A 16,732-nucleotide genomic window follows, 5' to 3' on the forward strand; every position below is an offset into this window, starting at 1 on the left:
TGGGTTATTTAGGTGGGGCTAAGTCTTTATATATGTCTTGGGGTCAGCTATTATCAGAACTTAAAAACATCCATTTTATATAAAGTTTTCTATTTTGGAAGCAAATTTTTCATTTGTTTGCCTAGGAGTTGTATCAGGATAATAGTAGCTAACATTAATTGAGGGCTTATTAAGTGTCAGACATACACCAAGTGCTACAATTTCTTTTAACCCACATAACAATCTATGAGGTAATCCTTATCATTGCACCCATTTTACAGATAAATAACTGAGAAGCAATGGGAAACTTGTCCTGGGTCACATAGGCAGGAAATGGTAAGGTTGGTACTTGATTGTCTGGATTGCCTGACTCTAAAATCCATGTGTATAATTAATTACTGTCCTACACTGAAAGACAATGACTACTCTTTTGTTATGAGGAATAAATTGTTTCCTGATCTTAAGTCCACATAAAGAATGTTAGGACTTTTTTTTTTTCTTTTTAAATAGCAACCCGTTATCCTTGCAAATGATTCAGCAATCCTGGAAGTACGCAGGGAAGTTCGCCCCTTGGTTTTCGAGTGTGCCACCTTGGATAATAATGAAATAGTAGCATCTATTAAATTCACAGTCTATACAACAAGTGGTAAGTGCCCAGTAATGTTTTTGTTTGCTTATATCAAACTTTAAAAAGCATCAAAATCATCTGGAGGACACCTTGCAACACAGATTGATAACCCTACCCCCATGGCTTCTGATTCAGTAGATCTTGGGTGGGGCTGGCAGAATAGTTTGCATTTCTAACAAGTTCCCAGGTGCTGCTGGTCCAGAGACAACATTTTGTAAATCACTGGTTTTTATCATTTAGAGTTTCTACAAGGTGATGCTTAATTTCTTTAAAAAGAATTTTTTTTTTACTATTTATTTATTTTTGAGAGAGAGATAGGCAGAGCACGAGCAGGGGAAGGGCAGAGAGAGACAGACACACAGAATCCGAAGAAGGCTCCAGGCTGAGTTGTCAGTACAGAGCCTGACTTGGGGGTTGAACCCACGAACTGCAAGATCATGACCTGAGCTGAAGTTGGTGCTTAACCGACTGAGCCACCCAGGGACCCCAGTGGTGCTTAATTTCTTTTTCACAAAGTAGAGTCAGATGTGTTTCACTTTGAGAAACTGGTGCATTCCTGAAGTGTTTCCAAAGAACGGTCCTCTAACTTGAATTATATTATTTTACTTCTATCACAAAAGTGAAAGTGCATATATAGAATTCTCACGGATACACAACAATTTTGGCACAGTAAAATAAATAAAATTAAGAAACGTTATGTCAAAACATGGCTTTTTAAAAATTATTCATTTGAAGAAAATATTTTTTTGATGAAACAATAATGTAGTCCTCAATTTTTGTCACAAAAGGCAAATCTTGTCCTGAACATAACTTTAAATGTTAGAAACTGTACTTGTCTTGCAAAATTAATCCATGGGCGTATCCTTCCAGTTTAGACTACAATGTCTAATATCTCTATTTTCTTTTGTTCAGTTGTTCTTAACTAGTTTTACCATTGTTGTCATTGTTATTGACGGTATGAGGGGGCTTGGTCACAAGGTCTTTTGAGAATCCAATCAAGATTCAAGAGGCTTTTCCCAGAAAAATGCCCACATAAACAAACATGCCAAGAGCTACCTGTTATTTTAAGAGAGTTCATGGATTTCTTGAAGCTATTTCTCAATCCCATGTAAAGAATTTTTGCTGTAGTTTAGAGATACCATACACTGTAGAGATAGCATAACACGGTTTATCAAAATGGAAAAAAGCTAAAATATTTTGGAGGTGACTTTTAAAAATAAACTATAACTTTTTTTGATGTGTTTAGTGTCTTTAAAAAAACATTTATGGTGAAAGCTAATAATCTTGCTCTTCAGTTGAGATATCAAGTGTTATTGAAAGGATAATTTCAATAAAGTACTAAAAAAAGGCAAGAAAGGGCCAAACCTCATCAAACTAAAACATATCTCAGTAAGTACTAACTAGTTCAGGGTATTTATGGTTTGGGGACCATTCTTTCTTTTTGTCCCTACAGCCTAATCCTTGTTAAGACCATACCTCTTCCTATGATTAGAAGTCAATATGCATTTGATATTGTGTAAGCTAAGGGCTAGACCACAAACCCCAAAATGTTAGCCCTTAAATGAGACAAAGTTGACTTCTCTCTTGTAGCAAGTAGTCCAAGGCTGATGGGTTAGCTCTGCCATCTCAGGACATGCACTGGTTAAATGACAAAATGTTTTCAGAACACTTTGGTATCCGTTTCTTTTGACAATTGGGAACACCACTGCGATAGACCCTTTTGGCTATTTGGACACTGAACAAATATTTTGTCTATAAATGTATAAATGTCACCACAATATGGCACTGGCTTGAAACAAGTAGACAATTGCAATATTGTTAGGGTAAATATGATTTAGTTAATGAAAATTTCCCATCCATTCCCTTTACATCAGATTTTTCACTTCCACAACAGTTGTCTTTATAATCAGACATTGTTATGGATTGAATTGTGTTTCCTTTCTTAAGTCCTAACTCCCAGAACCGCAGAATGTGACTGTATTTGGAAATAGGATCATTGCAGATGTAATTTGTTCAGTTAACGTAAGGTCATACATACTAGAATGGAGTGGGCCTTTAATTCACTATGACTGGTATCCTTATAAGAAGAGGGAAGTTTGGACACAAACACAGAATGAGAAGGATGAGAATGTCATGTGAAGACACAAAGACACACAGGGAGAAGACAGCCATGTGAAAGCAGAGGCAGAGATTAGGGTTATGTTGCCACAAGTCAGGGAACATCTGGGGCCACCAGAAGCAGGAAGAAGAAAGGAAGGATCTGCCCCCAGAGACTTTGGAGGGAGCAAGGCCTTACCAACACCTTGCATTCAGACGTTTAGCCTCTAGAACTTTGAGGCAATAAATTTCTGTTTTTAAGTCACCCAGTTTGTGGTACCCTAGAAAAGGAATGCAGGCATAAGCTTAGTTTTTCTAAGAAGTTAGAACATCGAAATTCACCTATTTTCATTAAAAAATCTCAATAGGAAACACAGCCCACTTTTTTTTTTAGGTATAAAAGTAATCAAGATATAAAAATAATCCATGCAAGAAGACTACTGTTGAAATGAAGTATCTAGATACTACCATCAGCATTTTACTATTGATCTATCCATCCTTCTATAAATCCATTGATCCATATTATTTTTTCAATGCATTTCAACATAATTTGCTAATGTCTGCATACTTCCCATAGAAATTTCACTCTCCATCCTCTCTAGGCTAGTATTGCAGGGTAGTGAATAAATGGCAAGGAATTTTGCCATTTCTTCTTCTCAGGTTTTAATACTAAAAGGTGTCTTTCATTCGAGCTTAAAAAATCTCACTGCCATCTCTAAATCTAAAATTATCAAAAACAAAAAGATTTTTAAAAATCCAACAATGTTGGAATATCAGTATGATGTGATTTCTCTGTCATACTTGAAACTATTTAGTGAGATCACTAATTGAGTTTATACCTCTGGCATTAGAAAGAAGAAAATAATTGAGTTTATACCTCTGGCATTAGAAGAAAAGTGAAAAATTTTAGTCCTTCATGTTTAAAGAGTAGGAAGAAAATCCAGACAAATAAGCAGTTGAAATTGCCCATACAGGAAACTATTACTGATAGGGTGGTACTTACCAAAATTAAACTATTACAAGATATAAACAGCTTGCACAAATCATTAAACCTCCCTAAACATTGGTTTACTTATCTGTGTAGTTCAGTAGTTGCATTTGGTAATCTCTCTGGTCCTTCTTCACACGAATTCTTTATGGTTCTATGATTTATGAACTGGGAAGAACCAAAAGAAAACTATATAATTGGTAAGGTAAGTAAAATTTGATATAAATTGGCTTTTCACCAATTTACAACGTAACAATGTTATAATACATATGGTAGACTGGCTTTGTCTATTTAATAGACTTATTTGCAAGAAGAGCAGAAAGACATGGGAGAGAATGTCTAATTTAAAAGTACTCTGTGGATATTTGTATAAAAGCATAAACCTCTAGCCCTATATTACAACATTTCTAAAAATTAGAGATATATCATAGTCCTAAATGTAAACACTAAAGCCATAAAGCTTAAAAAAGGAAACATAAGAAAATATCTGCATGATTCAGGAGTAGGCAAGGGTTTCTTAGATATGACTCAGAAAACAATCACCATAAAAGGGAAGATTGATAAATTAGGCTTCATCAAAATTAAAAACTTTAGCTCATTAAAAGAAATCAATCAGTTTGGGTACAATCAGTTTGGGCAAAGATCTTACAGTTTCTTGGAAAAATAAAGTGTACCTCTACCTTATGACCCAGCACTTCCACTCTTAGGTATTTATCCAAGAGAAATGTACATTTGCAGATGACTTGAATAAAAATGTTTGCAGCAGTTTATTTGTAATAGCCTAAAGCTGTAACAGCCTGAATGTCCATCAGTAGGAAAATGAATAGACAAATTGGACTACTACTCGTCAATAAAAAAGAAAAAAAAAAACTATTGATACATGCAGCAGTATAGGTGAATCTCTAAAATGGGCTGAGTAAAAAAAGCCTTACACTAAGGAATATATAGTGTATGTTTCCATTCCTATAAAGTTCTAGAACAGGCAGAACTAATCTGTAGTAGAAAAGAAAATCAGGACAGTAGTTGCCTCTGTAGGATGGGGCAGGGATTAACTGGGAGGGGCTAAAGGGAGTCTCTGGGGTATAGCAATAGCCTGAGTCTTCATAGGGTTTGAATTATATATGTGTGTTTGCATTTGCCAAAATAAATGTACATTTAAAATCTTTGTGCAATTCGTGGTAAATTTTACCTCAAAAGAAAAAGTATAAACAAGTATTGAACTCTAGTTAATGATATGCATGTTGAAGACTTTTGTGGGGAATTGGCAGACATTAGCAAATTGTGTTAAAATACATTTAAAAAGTAAGATGGATCAATGGATTTATAGAAGGATGGACAGATGGATAGTAAAATGTTGATGGTATCTAGGTGGTGGGAATACAGGATGTTCACTGTTAAATGCTTTCAACTTTTCTGCATGTTTGAAAAGGACATTTCATGTCCATCAACCGATCAATGGATAAAGAAGATGTGGTTTATATATACAATGGAATACTACTTGGTAATGAAAAAGAATGAAATCCTGCCATTTGCAGCAATATAGCTGGAACTGGAATAAGTGAATAGCTGGAACTGCTAAGTGAAATAAGTCAGTCAGAGAAAGATAGATATCCTATATTTTTATTTATATATAAGTGGAACTTGAGAAACTTAACAGAAGACCATGGGGGAAGGGAGGGAGGAAATAGTTACAAACAGAGAGGGAGGGAGGCAAGGCATAAGAGACTCTTAAATACAGAAAACAAACTGAGGCTGGATGGGGGGTGGTGTAGAGGGGAAAATGGGTGATGGGCGTTGAGGAGGGCACTTGTTGGGTTGAGCACTGGGTGTTGTATGTAAGCAATGAATCACAGGAATCTACCCCCAAAACCAAGAGCACACTGTACACACATATGTTAGCCAATTTGACAGTAAGTTATAATAAAAAAAAAAAGAAAGAAAGAAAAGGACATTTCAAAGGTGATGAGCAAGCTTACTAATAACTTTCTTTCCACTAATTCTTCCTGTATTTTTCTAAAGTTGTTTTTTAGATGTGAAGTTTCCATTTAGATATGTATCTCCTTTTTTATACAGTGGTAATAACCATCAGGTGTGTGTGTTTTCTCTAGAATTGCAAATGAAAAGATCAAGCCGACCAGACACTGATGCAGTCCTAGTTTTTGTGCTGACCATAGGAGTTATTATCTGTATATTTGTGATCTTTGTACTGATATTCATAATTATAAACTGGTAGGTAAAGGGCTCAGCTGAGTCATCACCCTTGCTTGATGTCCTCCTTGTCTGTCCCCACTTGTTTGATGAATCCAAAGCTCTGTCCATAATGCCTCCCATATGTATCTTGAAACAGTCCAACACCTTCTATACCTCCTGCAACTATTCCATTTCAGGCTAATCTCATGACTTGCTTCCCAGCCACAAAAGAGCTTGAAATGCAATTTTTAGAATTTTATATAGTAATTGCTAAAAAAAGTGTTTTGAATGTATATGTGTGTTGTCCAGTTGTAGTTCCCACAACTCTCAAACTTGGTTAGTATAAGCTACTAATTCATTTTTTAAAATATTTCTAATACTTACCTGACTTTACACTCTGGTACAGTCTAAGGACTCATCTACTATCACCATGTAATTGATACAACACAAACTAAAAATAAATCATGACTAAGGAGGCACTTCTATATAGAGCAAATTATATAGATCTATTTCATTTTGGTTTTTATTTCACAAGGGATTTTTGTTTTTGTTTTTTTCTCTAGGGGGGCAGTCAAGTCTTTCTGGGGGGAGAAATCCTCATCAACTGAGATACCGTCTGAGCTGAGCTTAGTGAGATACAAAGATTCAACTTCTCTTGACCAATCACCAACAGAAATACCTGGAACTGAAGATGATGCTTTAAGTGAATGGAATGAATGATATATGGAAGATATATAAGAAACAAAAGGAGATTAGAGCATATCAGATTCATTACTATAAAAATAAAATATATGGTTAAATACTTCAATAATTTTGCAAGTGATTTCCCACAGTCTGAGGGTAATGCAGTATGAGAAGGGGCTATTGTAACCAGTGTCTTCATGGTAAAGTTATCAAAAATTATTTTAATTTGTGGGCGCCTGGGTGGCTCAGTTGGTTAGGCGGCCGGCTTCAGCTCAGGTCATGATCTCACGGTTTATGAGTTCAAGCCCTGCGTCGGGCTCTGTGCTGACAGCTCAGAGCCTGGAGCCTGTTTCGGATTCTGTGTCTCCCTCTCTCTGACCCTCCCCCGTTCATGTTCTGTCTCTCTCTGTCTCAAAAATAAACATTAAAAAAAATTTTTTTTTAATTATTTTAATTTGTTCTCAACGCTTGCCATTTCAGGTAATCACTTGGTAACATTTACCTAAAGAGGTACACACACAAACACACACACACACACACACACACACACACACACACACACAGAATTCTAAACACATTTTTGATCAATTTGGTCACTTCTAAGGTGATATGCCTATTTTGTCCCAAACAAGAAAAATGTCATATAGAAGATGCCTTGCATATTAGACTTCCTTCCTTCTGGGAGCACTGGATTGAACTTCCTAAAGCAAATCATACTTTAGAATTTCTGCAGGGCATATGAATATACAGCATCACTTGTAAAACATGAGATAATAATAATAATAACATCAACAACCACCACCTCCACTTAGTAACTATTATGTGCCAAGCATCGCTTAAAGCATTTTACATGTATTAAGTAATATAACTATGATTGTATATAGGAAATATGTAAGGAGGAAGTGGGGTGGAACTTGGAGATGGCTGAGTAAATGATACATATTTAACATGCCTTGTATTTCTCACAGAAAAAAAAAGCGCATTAAGAACTTTTGAATGTCCACTGATAAGAACCTTCTTTGTGCTTGGTATACAGATGATAACATCTCAAAACCAAGGTACTTATTTCTGAACATCATTACTGTCTTTTTGTATTGTGTCATTATGTGATACTGTTATGGCCAACTCTCCTGAAAGACACCAAGGCACTAGACAGTTTGATTTGGTAGGCTTAACAGATTTTCAGAGGTTTTGATAGTATCACAAAATACACTGAATTTTTTATAGATGAATTCTGTGCCAACTTCATTGCTCTTATTACAAGATTTTCCTGATGATAGCATTAACTCTGCACATCTGTGAAGAAAACACTGTAAATGGGCATTTATGGTCTACCTCCCTCTAGTAGCCTAGACATTGGCTATGTTGTAGAATTATCCATGCATTCCATTTTATATTTGTATTTGAAAGAAGCAATGAAGAATTGGCTGGAAAATGATTGTTATTTGTTGTAGGAATTCTACTAGAGACTTTGAGTGAAAAGAAACTGTTTTATTAAAATGTCCCAAAATAATTGTGGGGTTTTGTTTTTTGTTTTTGTTTTTGTTTTCATTTTTGTTTACTTTTTTTTGGTGACACCCCTTTTCCCTAGATAAGTGTGAAAAAAAAAAGTCAACCTTCCAAGTTGCCATACTTCCTGATTAAGTATGGCATAGGTGTTAAACATTCTTCAATGGTAATTGTCACCCTTATTTTTAGAACTGTGAACAGCAGTGGTTTCTAACCGTAGTTCAGTGACCATTAGTCAGGTGAACAGGTTTAGTTGTATTTCTGGCTGTCTACTCTCCAGGCATGTGGTCAGATGAGGACCATGTGACTAGTTCTGGCCAATGAGTTATGAGACAAAATTCCAAGTTTCACTTTCAGACTAGAACATTTCACTGTGAAGACATCCAGAGCTTATCTCCTCTCTGCCAGAGTAACCAAAAATGCTTAGATGCTGACTGTACTGACACCTTGGATCCCAGAGTGAGGCTCACATGACACAGGATCTCCAGTCAACCAACTATGGATATGCAGCATGAGATAGAAATAGACCTTGTGATTTTAAGCCACTGAAAGTTAGAGGTTGTTTGATACAGCAGGTTTACTAAGACTATCCTTATTGAGACATAAATGTTTTCTAAAAAACGGGTTTCCATGGTCCTATGAGTTGAAGACTTCTTTAGTGCAGAACTTCCCTTCAATATGCTATGCACATTGTGACTCTTCACGAAGGGGATATAGGTATAATTTTTTTAATATTTATTTTTGAGAGAGAGTATGCAGGGGGAGGGGCAGAGAGTGTGGGGGACAGAGGATTGGAAGTAGGCTCTGCACTTACAGCAGCGAGCCCAATGTGGGGCTCGAACACACAAACCATGAGATGACGACCTGAGCCAAAGTCAGACGCTAAAACCGACTGAGCTACCCAGACACCCAAGGTAAATTTTTCAAATTTATTGCTGGTCTGTTGAACAAAAGTGAAAGCATGCATGAATATTAATACTATACCAACTCAGAAATACAGTTTTGAGCAGGACTGTCTGATAGGTCTGTTCATAAGGAGTTAGGCAGGGCTCAGTGAACTAGTCTTTCATAGTGTATAACATACCACATATCAACAATGCACCTTGACTATAGTAGTTATCTGGGTGTTCAAGACTTACCTTGATGGCCTTTCTTAAAATCATCCTATTCCTGAGTCCTCTCATGAGGACTGTGACCACACTGCACTAGGTTATAATAATCAGCAACCCTTATACTGAAGTAGATTATAATATGTTCGAAGCCTCCATGGAATCACTCCAGGTCTCACAAAGACCCTCTGTCATTTGCCACTTGGTCATAGTCTGCCTGTTGGGGGATCTGTGTCTGCTCTGGTACATGAGGACTCCACTGTACATCGTTAAAGATTTATGGGGCCAGTCACTTCCCTCACCAGGAAGACTCACTCAAGGCATCTTCTAGTCCTATCCACTCCCAAATTCCAGGCATTTGTTACTTTTCTTGGTCACCAAAATGTCCACAGGGAAAGCCTTGAAGTTTGCATCTGGTTTCAGAAGGTAAATGAAGCGAAGCAGTTATGTATCCAAAAGAAGCCTTCCTTTTTTGTACCTCAAGGCATTGGTATCTTGAGGCATTTTGTGCCTCAAGGCATTGGTATCAAGGCATTGGCATCTGCAGATGCAGCAGCAGGACTTTTTGAAGAGTTCAGGCAACAACCTACTCAACAACAACAAAAAAAATCCTACATTTGTCCTTTCATTCAACTTATATTCATTGAGCCATTCCTATGAGCCAGATACTGTACTAGGCATTAGAAATACAGTTTGGAGGGGGGCAGATAAGATCCCTCTTCTTTTGGAGTTTGTCATTTACCTAGGAAACAGACATTAAAATTAACCATAACGGAGATTAATATATTGAAGAAAATCTGCAAGCTTCTGTGAAGCTGTTGGAGGGGAAATAACATTAAAAGAGACTTAACCCCTGAATAGGTGTTACTTTGGTTAACAGGGGGGAGAGCCTAGGCAGAGAGAAGAGCAGGTGTGAGGTCTCTGAGTCAGGAAAGAGCATGACACATTCTGAGAGAAGGCTAGCTGAGCTGGAGTGTGGAAAAAGGAGGAAAAAGTGGTGGGAGATGAGGCTGGGAATGTATGCAGGAGCAGGTGATATATATACATGTAAAATAATATAGCCAAATGGCCTGAGAATACGTATAGGAAGGATTCAGTGTTGAAATTGGTACTCCTGAATGTTTTGCCAAACCACATTACCACATGCCTTCCTGGACATTCATTATAGGCCTTTTGATAATGACGATTGTTGATCCTTACCTAGATAATGTCGTCTATATTTTAAGCTGGGTTCCTTTGAGTGAAATGCAACATCTCCTTAATTAACCCTAATTTTCTTCCATAAGAATTCCTAACTCACTCTCATGTTATTCAGCTAAGACCTAGAAACAGGAGTTTGAGAGCTTCCAACAATGACTAGGGTTGGTGGGCATACCTCTAAGCCAGCAACAAGTGAGAAGGTGGTTAATAGACATAATAGGCTACAGTTTCCTACAATTTTGGACATGACATATAATGAATCAGATAACGTTATTCATCATGTTGAAATACATTCCAATTTCCTTCTGTTAACATACGCATAATATTTCAATTCAAAATGATTTTCTTCCTGGAGTAGTTCTAATACAATCTGTATGTTCTCTGTTTCTGTCTTCTTGATCTCTTAAAAATGGATGTGATTTTTCTATTTTGGTTCCACTTTAACTATATTTTAAATCTACTTCTCCAGTTATTTTTTGTTATATCCTGGAGGGCAATCCTTTTGGAATTCATAACCTATCTCTGTTGTGATCCACCATCTGTCTCAAGGAACAGAGAAGCCATTTACACGGTTATTTAGGCTTTGAGGTTACCGCAATTTTATTATCTGTGATCAAGTCATTTGTATGATGGAAAACAGTTTGTCTTTTACAGTTTTCTGATTCCTGTTGAAAATAAAACTTGGATGTTGCTTATCAAGTGTTTGTTCACCATATAAAGGAAACAAAATGCAAAAAAAGGACACATCTTTCTTTGATATTCAATTTCTACATTTTGTGGAAGTGTCAAGTGTATTTAAATTAATGATAGGTATTTAAGTCTTTTTCTTGAAAAAATAAATTTAGGATTAAGCAGTAATCATTTAAATCATGCTCTTAGAGACATGTATACTAGTTTATTATTTTTCCTTATGCATTTATAAATAGAGATCTTATTTGAAATTAATTCTGTATGCTCTATAGTGAATATTTTCATCAAAAATGAAGTGTATTAATATCTCTACTACAGCAAAGGTTCAAAGGTGACAAATGAGCAAAGGTTCAAAGGTGACAATTAAAGAGGGTATAGTTCAGTGGTAGAGCATTTGACTGCAAAAGTGGCAATTAAATATTGCTTTATATGATGACAGGATATGTCCTTGAGAAATGCTTCCACAGCAGTAGAGGATTTTATGCTGAGCTACCTGTAATGCCCACTGAATTTCTCTTTCATTCAGATAAACGTTTTGTGTATGTGTGTGTGCATTATTTGTTGAGGACAATAGAAAAATCACAGCTTCCTTTCTGTACATTAATCTTCTTTTCTTGACAGATATGGTCTTCTTCCAGGCATTACTGAGACAAAACTCAAGGTGCTTTTGGACACACTGGTTGGGTTTAAGCCCTCTCATCGAAGAGGCATTGTGAGATTTGTATTATTTACGCGGTACCCCAAGGTAACACCAATAAGTGCTTTACAAGGAACAGAAATCATCTGACAGTAATGAAATCATGTTCTTCCAGAACAAACAATATAAGGCCCTAGAGGTAATAGGGACAGGAAAGAGTACAGTACAAGCAATACTCTTTTGTATACTCTGGGGGAAAGCAGCATACGGAATACAGTTATTAGAGCTAGCAAGCTTCATAAAGGAAGTGGATCTGCTGGGTTTCTTTGCAGCAGGACTAGGAGCTGTATTGTGCACACAAGTTGGGAGGTCTGTGGGGGAGGATGATGTCGGGTATTGGCCTGAAGTTAGGAGCACCTGAGTCTGACGGTTGAAGATGCCAGAGTTGATGACAGGGCCAGAGGAAGGAGTGGGGGTGTGTGTGGACTGGGGGCATGTAGGAAGGATGAGGAAGAATTATAAGCAGGTGGAGTTGGGGGAAAGGCTGGAAGGTGAAGAGAAGCCAAAGCAGAGTGGGAGAAACATAGTCTGAACAGCAGGAAAGGAAAATGGACTTGGCAGTAACATTTGGCAAAGATTGGAGTAGGAACTGATGAGAAAGAGGCCAATGAGAAGGAGTTTGTGTAAATCAAGGCAGGATGTGATGAGTGTCTTGGCAGCAGAGAGAAGTAAAAAAGAACAGATTTTAGAGAAAAAAAAATTTATATCTGTGAGGATATACAGATGAAAAGAACATGAACCCAGAAGCCAAGTTCATTCTATTTCTGTAGTTGCCTTCTCTCTCACTTACTCTCATGTCAATTTGCCCCTATTTTTATCAAAAATCCTCCTTGGCCTTCAATGACAGTGTTCTTTTTGTTGTTTTTCATCTATTGCTCTGTAATTTTTTTTCCTATGGCTTTAATCTCTCTTTTGGTTACCTCTAATTATGTATCTCCAACTTGAACAGATCCCCAGAGCTTTAATTTTGCATTTCTGCTGTTGGATATTTCCTCATGGATACACTGCTATCATATAAAACTAGTTTCCTTTACATATATATATATTTTTTTGTTTGTTTGTTTGTTTGTTTGTTTTGTTTTGTTTTTTGTTTTTTTAAAGTACCTCTTCTGTGGTATTACCATTCTCCAGTCAGCAGGCTCAAAATCTCACCTCTACATACCCAAATAGTCATCAAGTCGTACAGATGTCTCCCCAGAATCTGTTCTTTCTTTCCATCAGTTCAGACTCCCCTTTCCTTAGCCCTCTGGTAGCTGCTTCTGTTCACTCAGCACCCTTCTATCAAAACATTGGTCTCATTTCTTATGTGAAGAATTTTACTTTATTATGTAGCTTGTATTTAGTTAAGTGCTTCTATAGTTTTGTGCAAACCCAACTTGAACTTTGTCTTTAACCCTTCCTGTATGTACATCTTTACCTTCAACAAAATTGATCTGTCAACCCTCCCTCAAGCCTGCCATGTGCTACATCCACATCTTTGCTCTCCTTTTTAAATTCAGAACTCTTATTTTTCTTTCTTCCTCCATCCCCTCATTTTTACTTCCTTTTTCACCTAAATCCTAGCCACCTTTAAAGGCATTCCATGACTACACTTCCTTTTTACCACAATACAGGTTAAGCTACTATAATAGAGAGTCCACAGTATTTAATAACTCAAATAAGATAGAGACTTACTTTCCAATACAATAGTCCAGAGGCAGGCAGGCAGTCTGGAATGGCTAGGCCACTCTTGCCTATGAGATAAATGAGAGATTTTCTATATATTTTTTTAAGTTCATTTATTTATTTTTGAAGTGGGGGAGGGACAGAGAGAGAGGGAGAGAGAGAATCCCAAGCAGGCTCTGCACTAACAGAGGCTGGAACCCACAAACTGTGAGATCATGACCTGAACCAAAATCAAGAGTCAGACGCTTAACCTACTTAGCCACCTAGGTGCCCCTCTGTCTTGTTGCTCTACTCATCCATATGGTGAAAGCTTTAGAAAGGGCAAAAGACACAGGTCATGTTTCAGCTTATAGTAAAGGCAAAAGAGAAAGTGGTGGGTAGAGTAGGGTTTTTTTGAAAGGTGTGACTTCGAAGTTGTTCACACCATTTACCATTCACATCTCATTAGGCAGTACTTTGTCACATGGCCATACTTGGCTGTAAGGGAGGCTGGGAGAGAGATGTGGTCTCCATCTGGAGTCTGATCCCAGGTAAATTCAGTGCCTTACTAGCAAAAGAAAGAAGGGGAAATGCTGGGGGCTGAGAGGTACAGAGTGCGTTAGGGGTAGAGGAGGGGGAATTAGCATCTCACACTACAATTACAAATCCCACAAGGATCTCTATTGCCTCTAATCTTCTATATTGATCTGCTTACATTGAATTTATGCTCCTTTATTTTTTTTAACATTTTCTTTACCTCTCCACCTAAAATTAGCTCTTTGAGGACTCTAACAGCATGATATAGTCTTTGTGTCTTACGTATCTAGCATGGTACTTAGTACATAGTGGGTGTGTAAAAATGGTTGTTCTCACAAATTATGGTGATAATTATGCTTTTTGGATCTGAAAATTATTGGACTTTATGGCACAAGCTGAGAGAGAATAATCTATTCTGAACAGTACATTAAGACTTTTTGGTGGGCAGGGGGTCACAAGCTCTGAAAGGACTGAAGAGTGAGTGTGCTGCTGCTCTCTAGAGGTGAATACTCTCATATAAGGAGGCTCAAAATAGAAAATGGTGGGACTTGTATTTTCTATATGTTTCTCAATTTCCTTGTGTTCATTAAGAAGGTTTTCCTATGCACTTAGAAAGTGCAAACATAATGCATGCTTCTGGCTGCCATGTCCAATCCAAGGGTTGTGTTGGGTGGTATGTTTAATGGCTGATCTATAAAATAGAGGTAGTTCGTTCTGCCCTTTGTATCCAACCAGTGGCAACACCAAGGGGAAAACCGGGGGTTAGGGGAAGGGTTGGGGGAGTTTTAGGCCCTCATAATTTCACCAGCTTCATCAATTTTTTGATACAGAAAATAGAAGATTCCCCGTGCTGTGCAAATGTAGCTCTCCTTTTCCTTCTATACTAGAATGCTGTCCCTAATTCCTGCTTTTACAAAAACTCTAGAACAATTATGCCCAGATTAGCAAGGTATTAGTGTCTTCTCAGATGCAATGGATGAGAAGATAACAGAAGAAAATGATCTAATTTTGTGGCGTACACTTTGTACACATATTAAAGTTTTTACCTAAAAGTGCTTCAACATTATTTAACTAATCTTCCTGATGCTGTGGAAGATGTCCTTGAGTATAAAGATAATCAACAGACCGGAAGAGTTTGTGTCCAGGTTTGTGATCTCATTGAATCCTTGTAACATCTGTGTGAGGTAAGTGTTAACCTACTTTTAAAGATGAGGATACTAAGGCTTAGTAGACGTTGAAGAACTTACCCCATATTATATGAGTGTTAAGCAGTAGATTTTAACTCTTGTTTTCTAACCTCAAGTCCAGCTTCTTTCCCACATACCACTAATTTATGAGTGTGCTACATTTATGGTGGCAATAAGATAAACAGAAAGTCTGAACATAAATAAGATTGATGTTTTTAAGAAGGAAAGCAGAATTTAATAGGCAAACCCATGGAACCCTATGAGATCACGCAGTTGACTGTACTCTTGGGTTAGAACTTGGGTGAGACCTAACAGAAGCCATGTTGTAACATTTTGATGTAAATGCAGTAAAAACCTCCCATTACTTCAGAAAGCTAAAGGTCATGGCTCTAGGTACTAAATTGCTATAGGCAAATTTCAGACCAATATATTGACTCTGTCAGCTATCTGAAAAGGTAAAATGAACAGTGCAAGATGGCCATGAGAATAGAATGAGAGCTGAAGGATTTCAGAAAAAAAGAAAGAAGGGATTACATGTGAATAGACAGGGGACTGTTGTCTTGTTGGTTAGGGATTAAGTCAGTATGCAAAACCCTATAGAGAAACGCCAGGGTGTGTGTGAAAGGAGTCATAGAAATACAAGGAAATGATCATCTCAACAAGGGAAATGGAATTTAGGAGCATAAGCAAATAACTTACTACAGATGGCCAAAAAGTCATTTCCATCATTAACAAATGTGGCCACATTGAATGAAATTGGCAAAACCTAGTACCAAGTTCATCTCATAAGGAACTAGAAGAAATGTGAGGTACTGAGATAATCAATTAATAATTTAAAGGCTTCTAGAAAAATGGAGGGTGCAGATGAGGCTGAGTGACAAAAGAAGTTTTTGAGGTGACAATTTTAAATAAGGGACTGTGGTTTTGAGCGGTGCTAATTTCACTAAGGAGACCCAACTGGATCCCAACTCCTTTGTTGTGTTGGTAGGAACCCACAGACTCTTCCATTACATGATTAAGAATGGTTCAAAGTAGGGGCACCTGGATGGCTCAGTTGGTTAAGCGTCCAACTCTTGATGTTAGCTCAGGTCATGATCTCACAGTTCATGAGATTGAGCCCCACATTGGGCTCTGTGCTGACAGCATGGAGCCTGCGTGGGATTCTTTCTCTCTCTCCCCTACCCCCTTGCACTCTCTCTCTCTCTCCCTCCCTCTCTCTCTCTCTCCCAAAATAAATACACAAACTTAAAAAAAAAAAAAAAGAATTGTTCAAAGTATGCTTTCACTAGGAAAAAAAGTAAGTGCCTTTATGTTATTAAATTGTTGATTAGCAAATGAATACAAATGTCAGATTTCTGACATTATTTTGGTCCAAGGGATCCTCTGTGGACATTTGCTTTCTAGAAAGATATTGGGAGAAATACTTCCATCAATATATTTTTTTCTCTTTTTAGAGAATCTGGTAGGATCAACTGCTTTTTGTTTTGTTTTAACAATGGGATTGGTAACATTTATGGTAATATCAATAATATATTGCCTATGCCTCGTTTTACAGGGTGCTGTACCTGAGACTAGACCCTCCATATTCTTTCA

The 16,732-nt window shown here is 37.2% G+C and overlaps 1 protein-coding gene across 1 annotated transcript in view; it reads left to right on the forward strand.

Moving 5' to 3' along the window:
- Positions 1–6,687, forward strand: part of SPACA1 (sperm acrosome associated 1) — a 26,120-nt gene extending 19,433 nt beyond the window's left edge. Inside the window, exons 5-7 of the mRNA XM_040474142.1 lie at positions 490–625; positions 5,801–5,921; positions 6,446–6,687. Of these exons, the coding sequence (XP_040330076.1) occupies positions 490–625; positions 5,801–5,921; positions 6,446–6,602 (414 nt within the window). The 3' untranslated portion in view covers positions 6,603–6,687. The remainder of the gene's footprint in view (positions 1–489; positions 626–5,800; positions 5,922–6,445) is intronic.
- Positions 6,688–16,732: the final 10,045 nt, after the last annotated feature.

Source organism: Herpailurus yagouaroundi, unplaced genomic scaffold, assembly GCF_014898765.1.
Source record: "Herpailurus yagouaroundi ecotype Mexico unplaced genomic scaffold, PumYag 139, whole genome shotgun sequence".
NCBI lineage: Eukaryota > Metazoa > Chordata > Mammalia > Carnivora > Felidae > Herpailurus > Herpailurus yagouaroundi.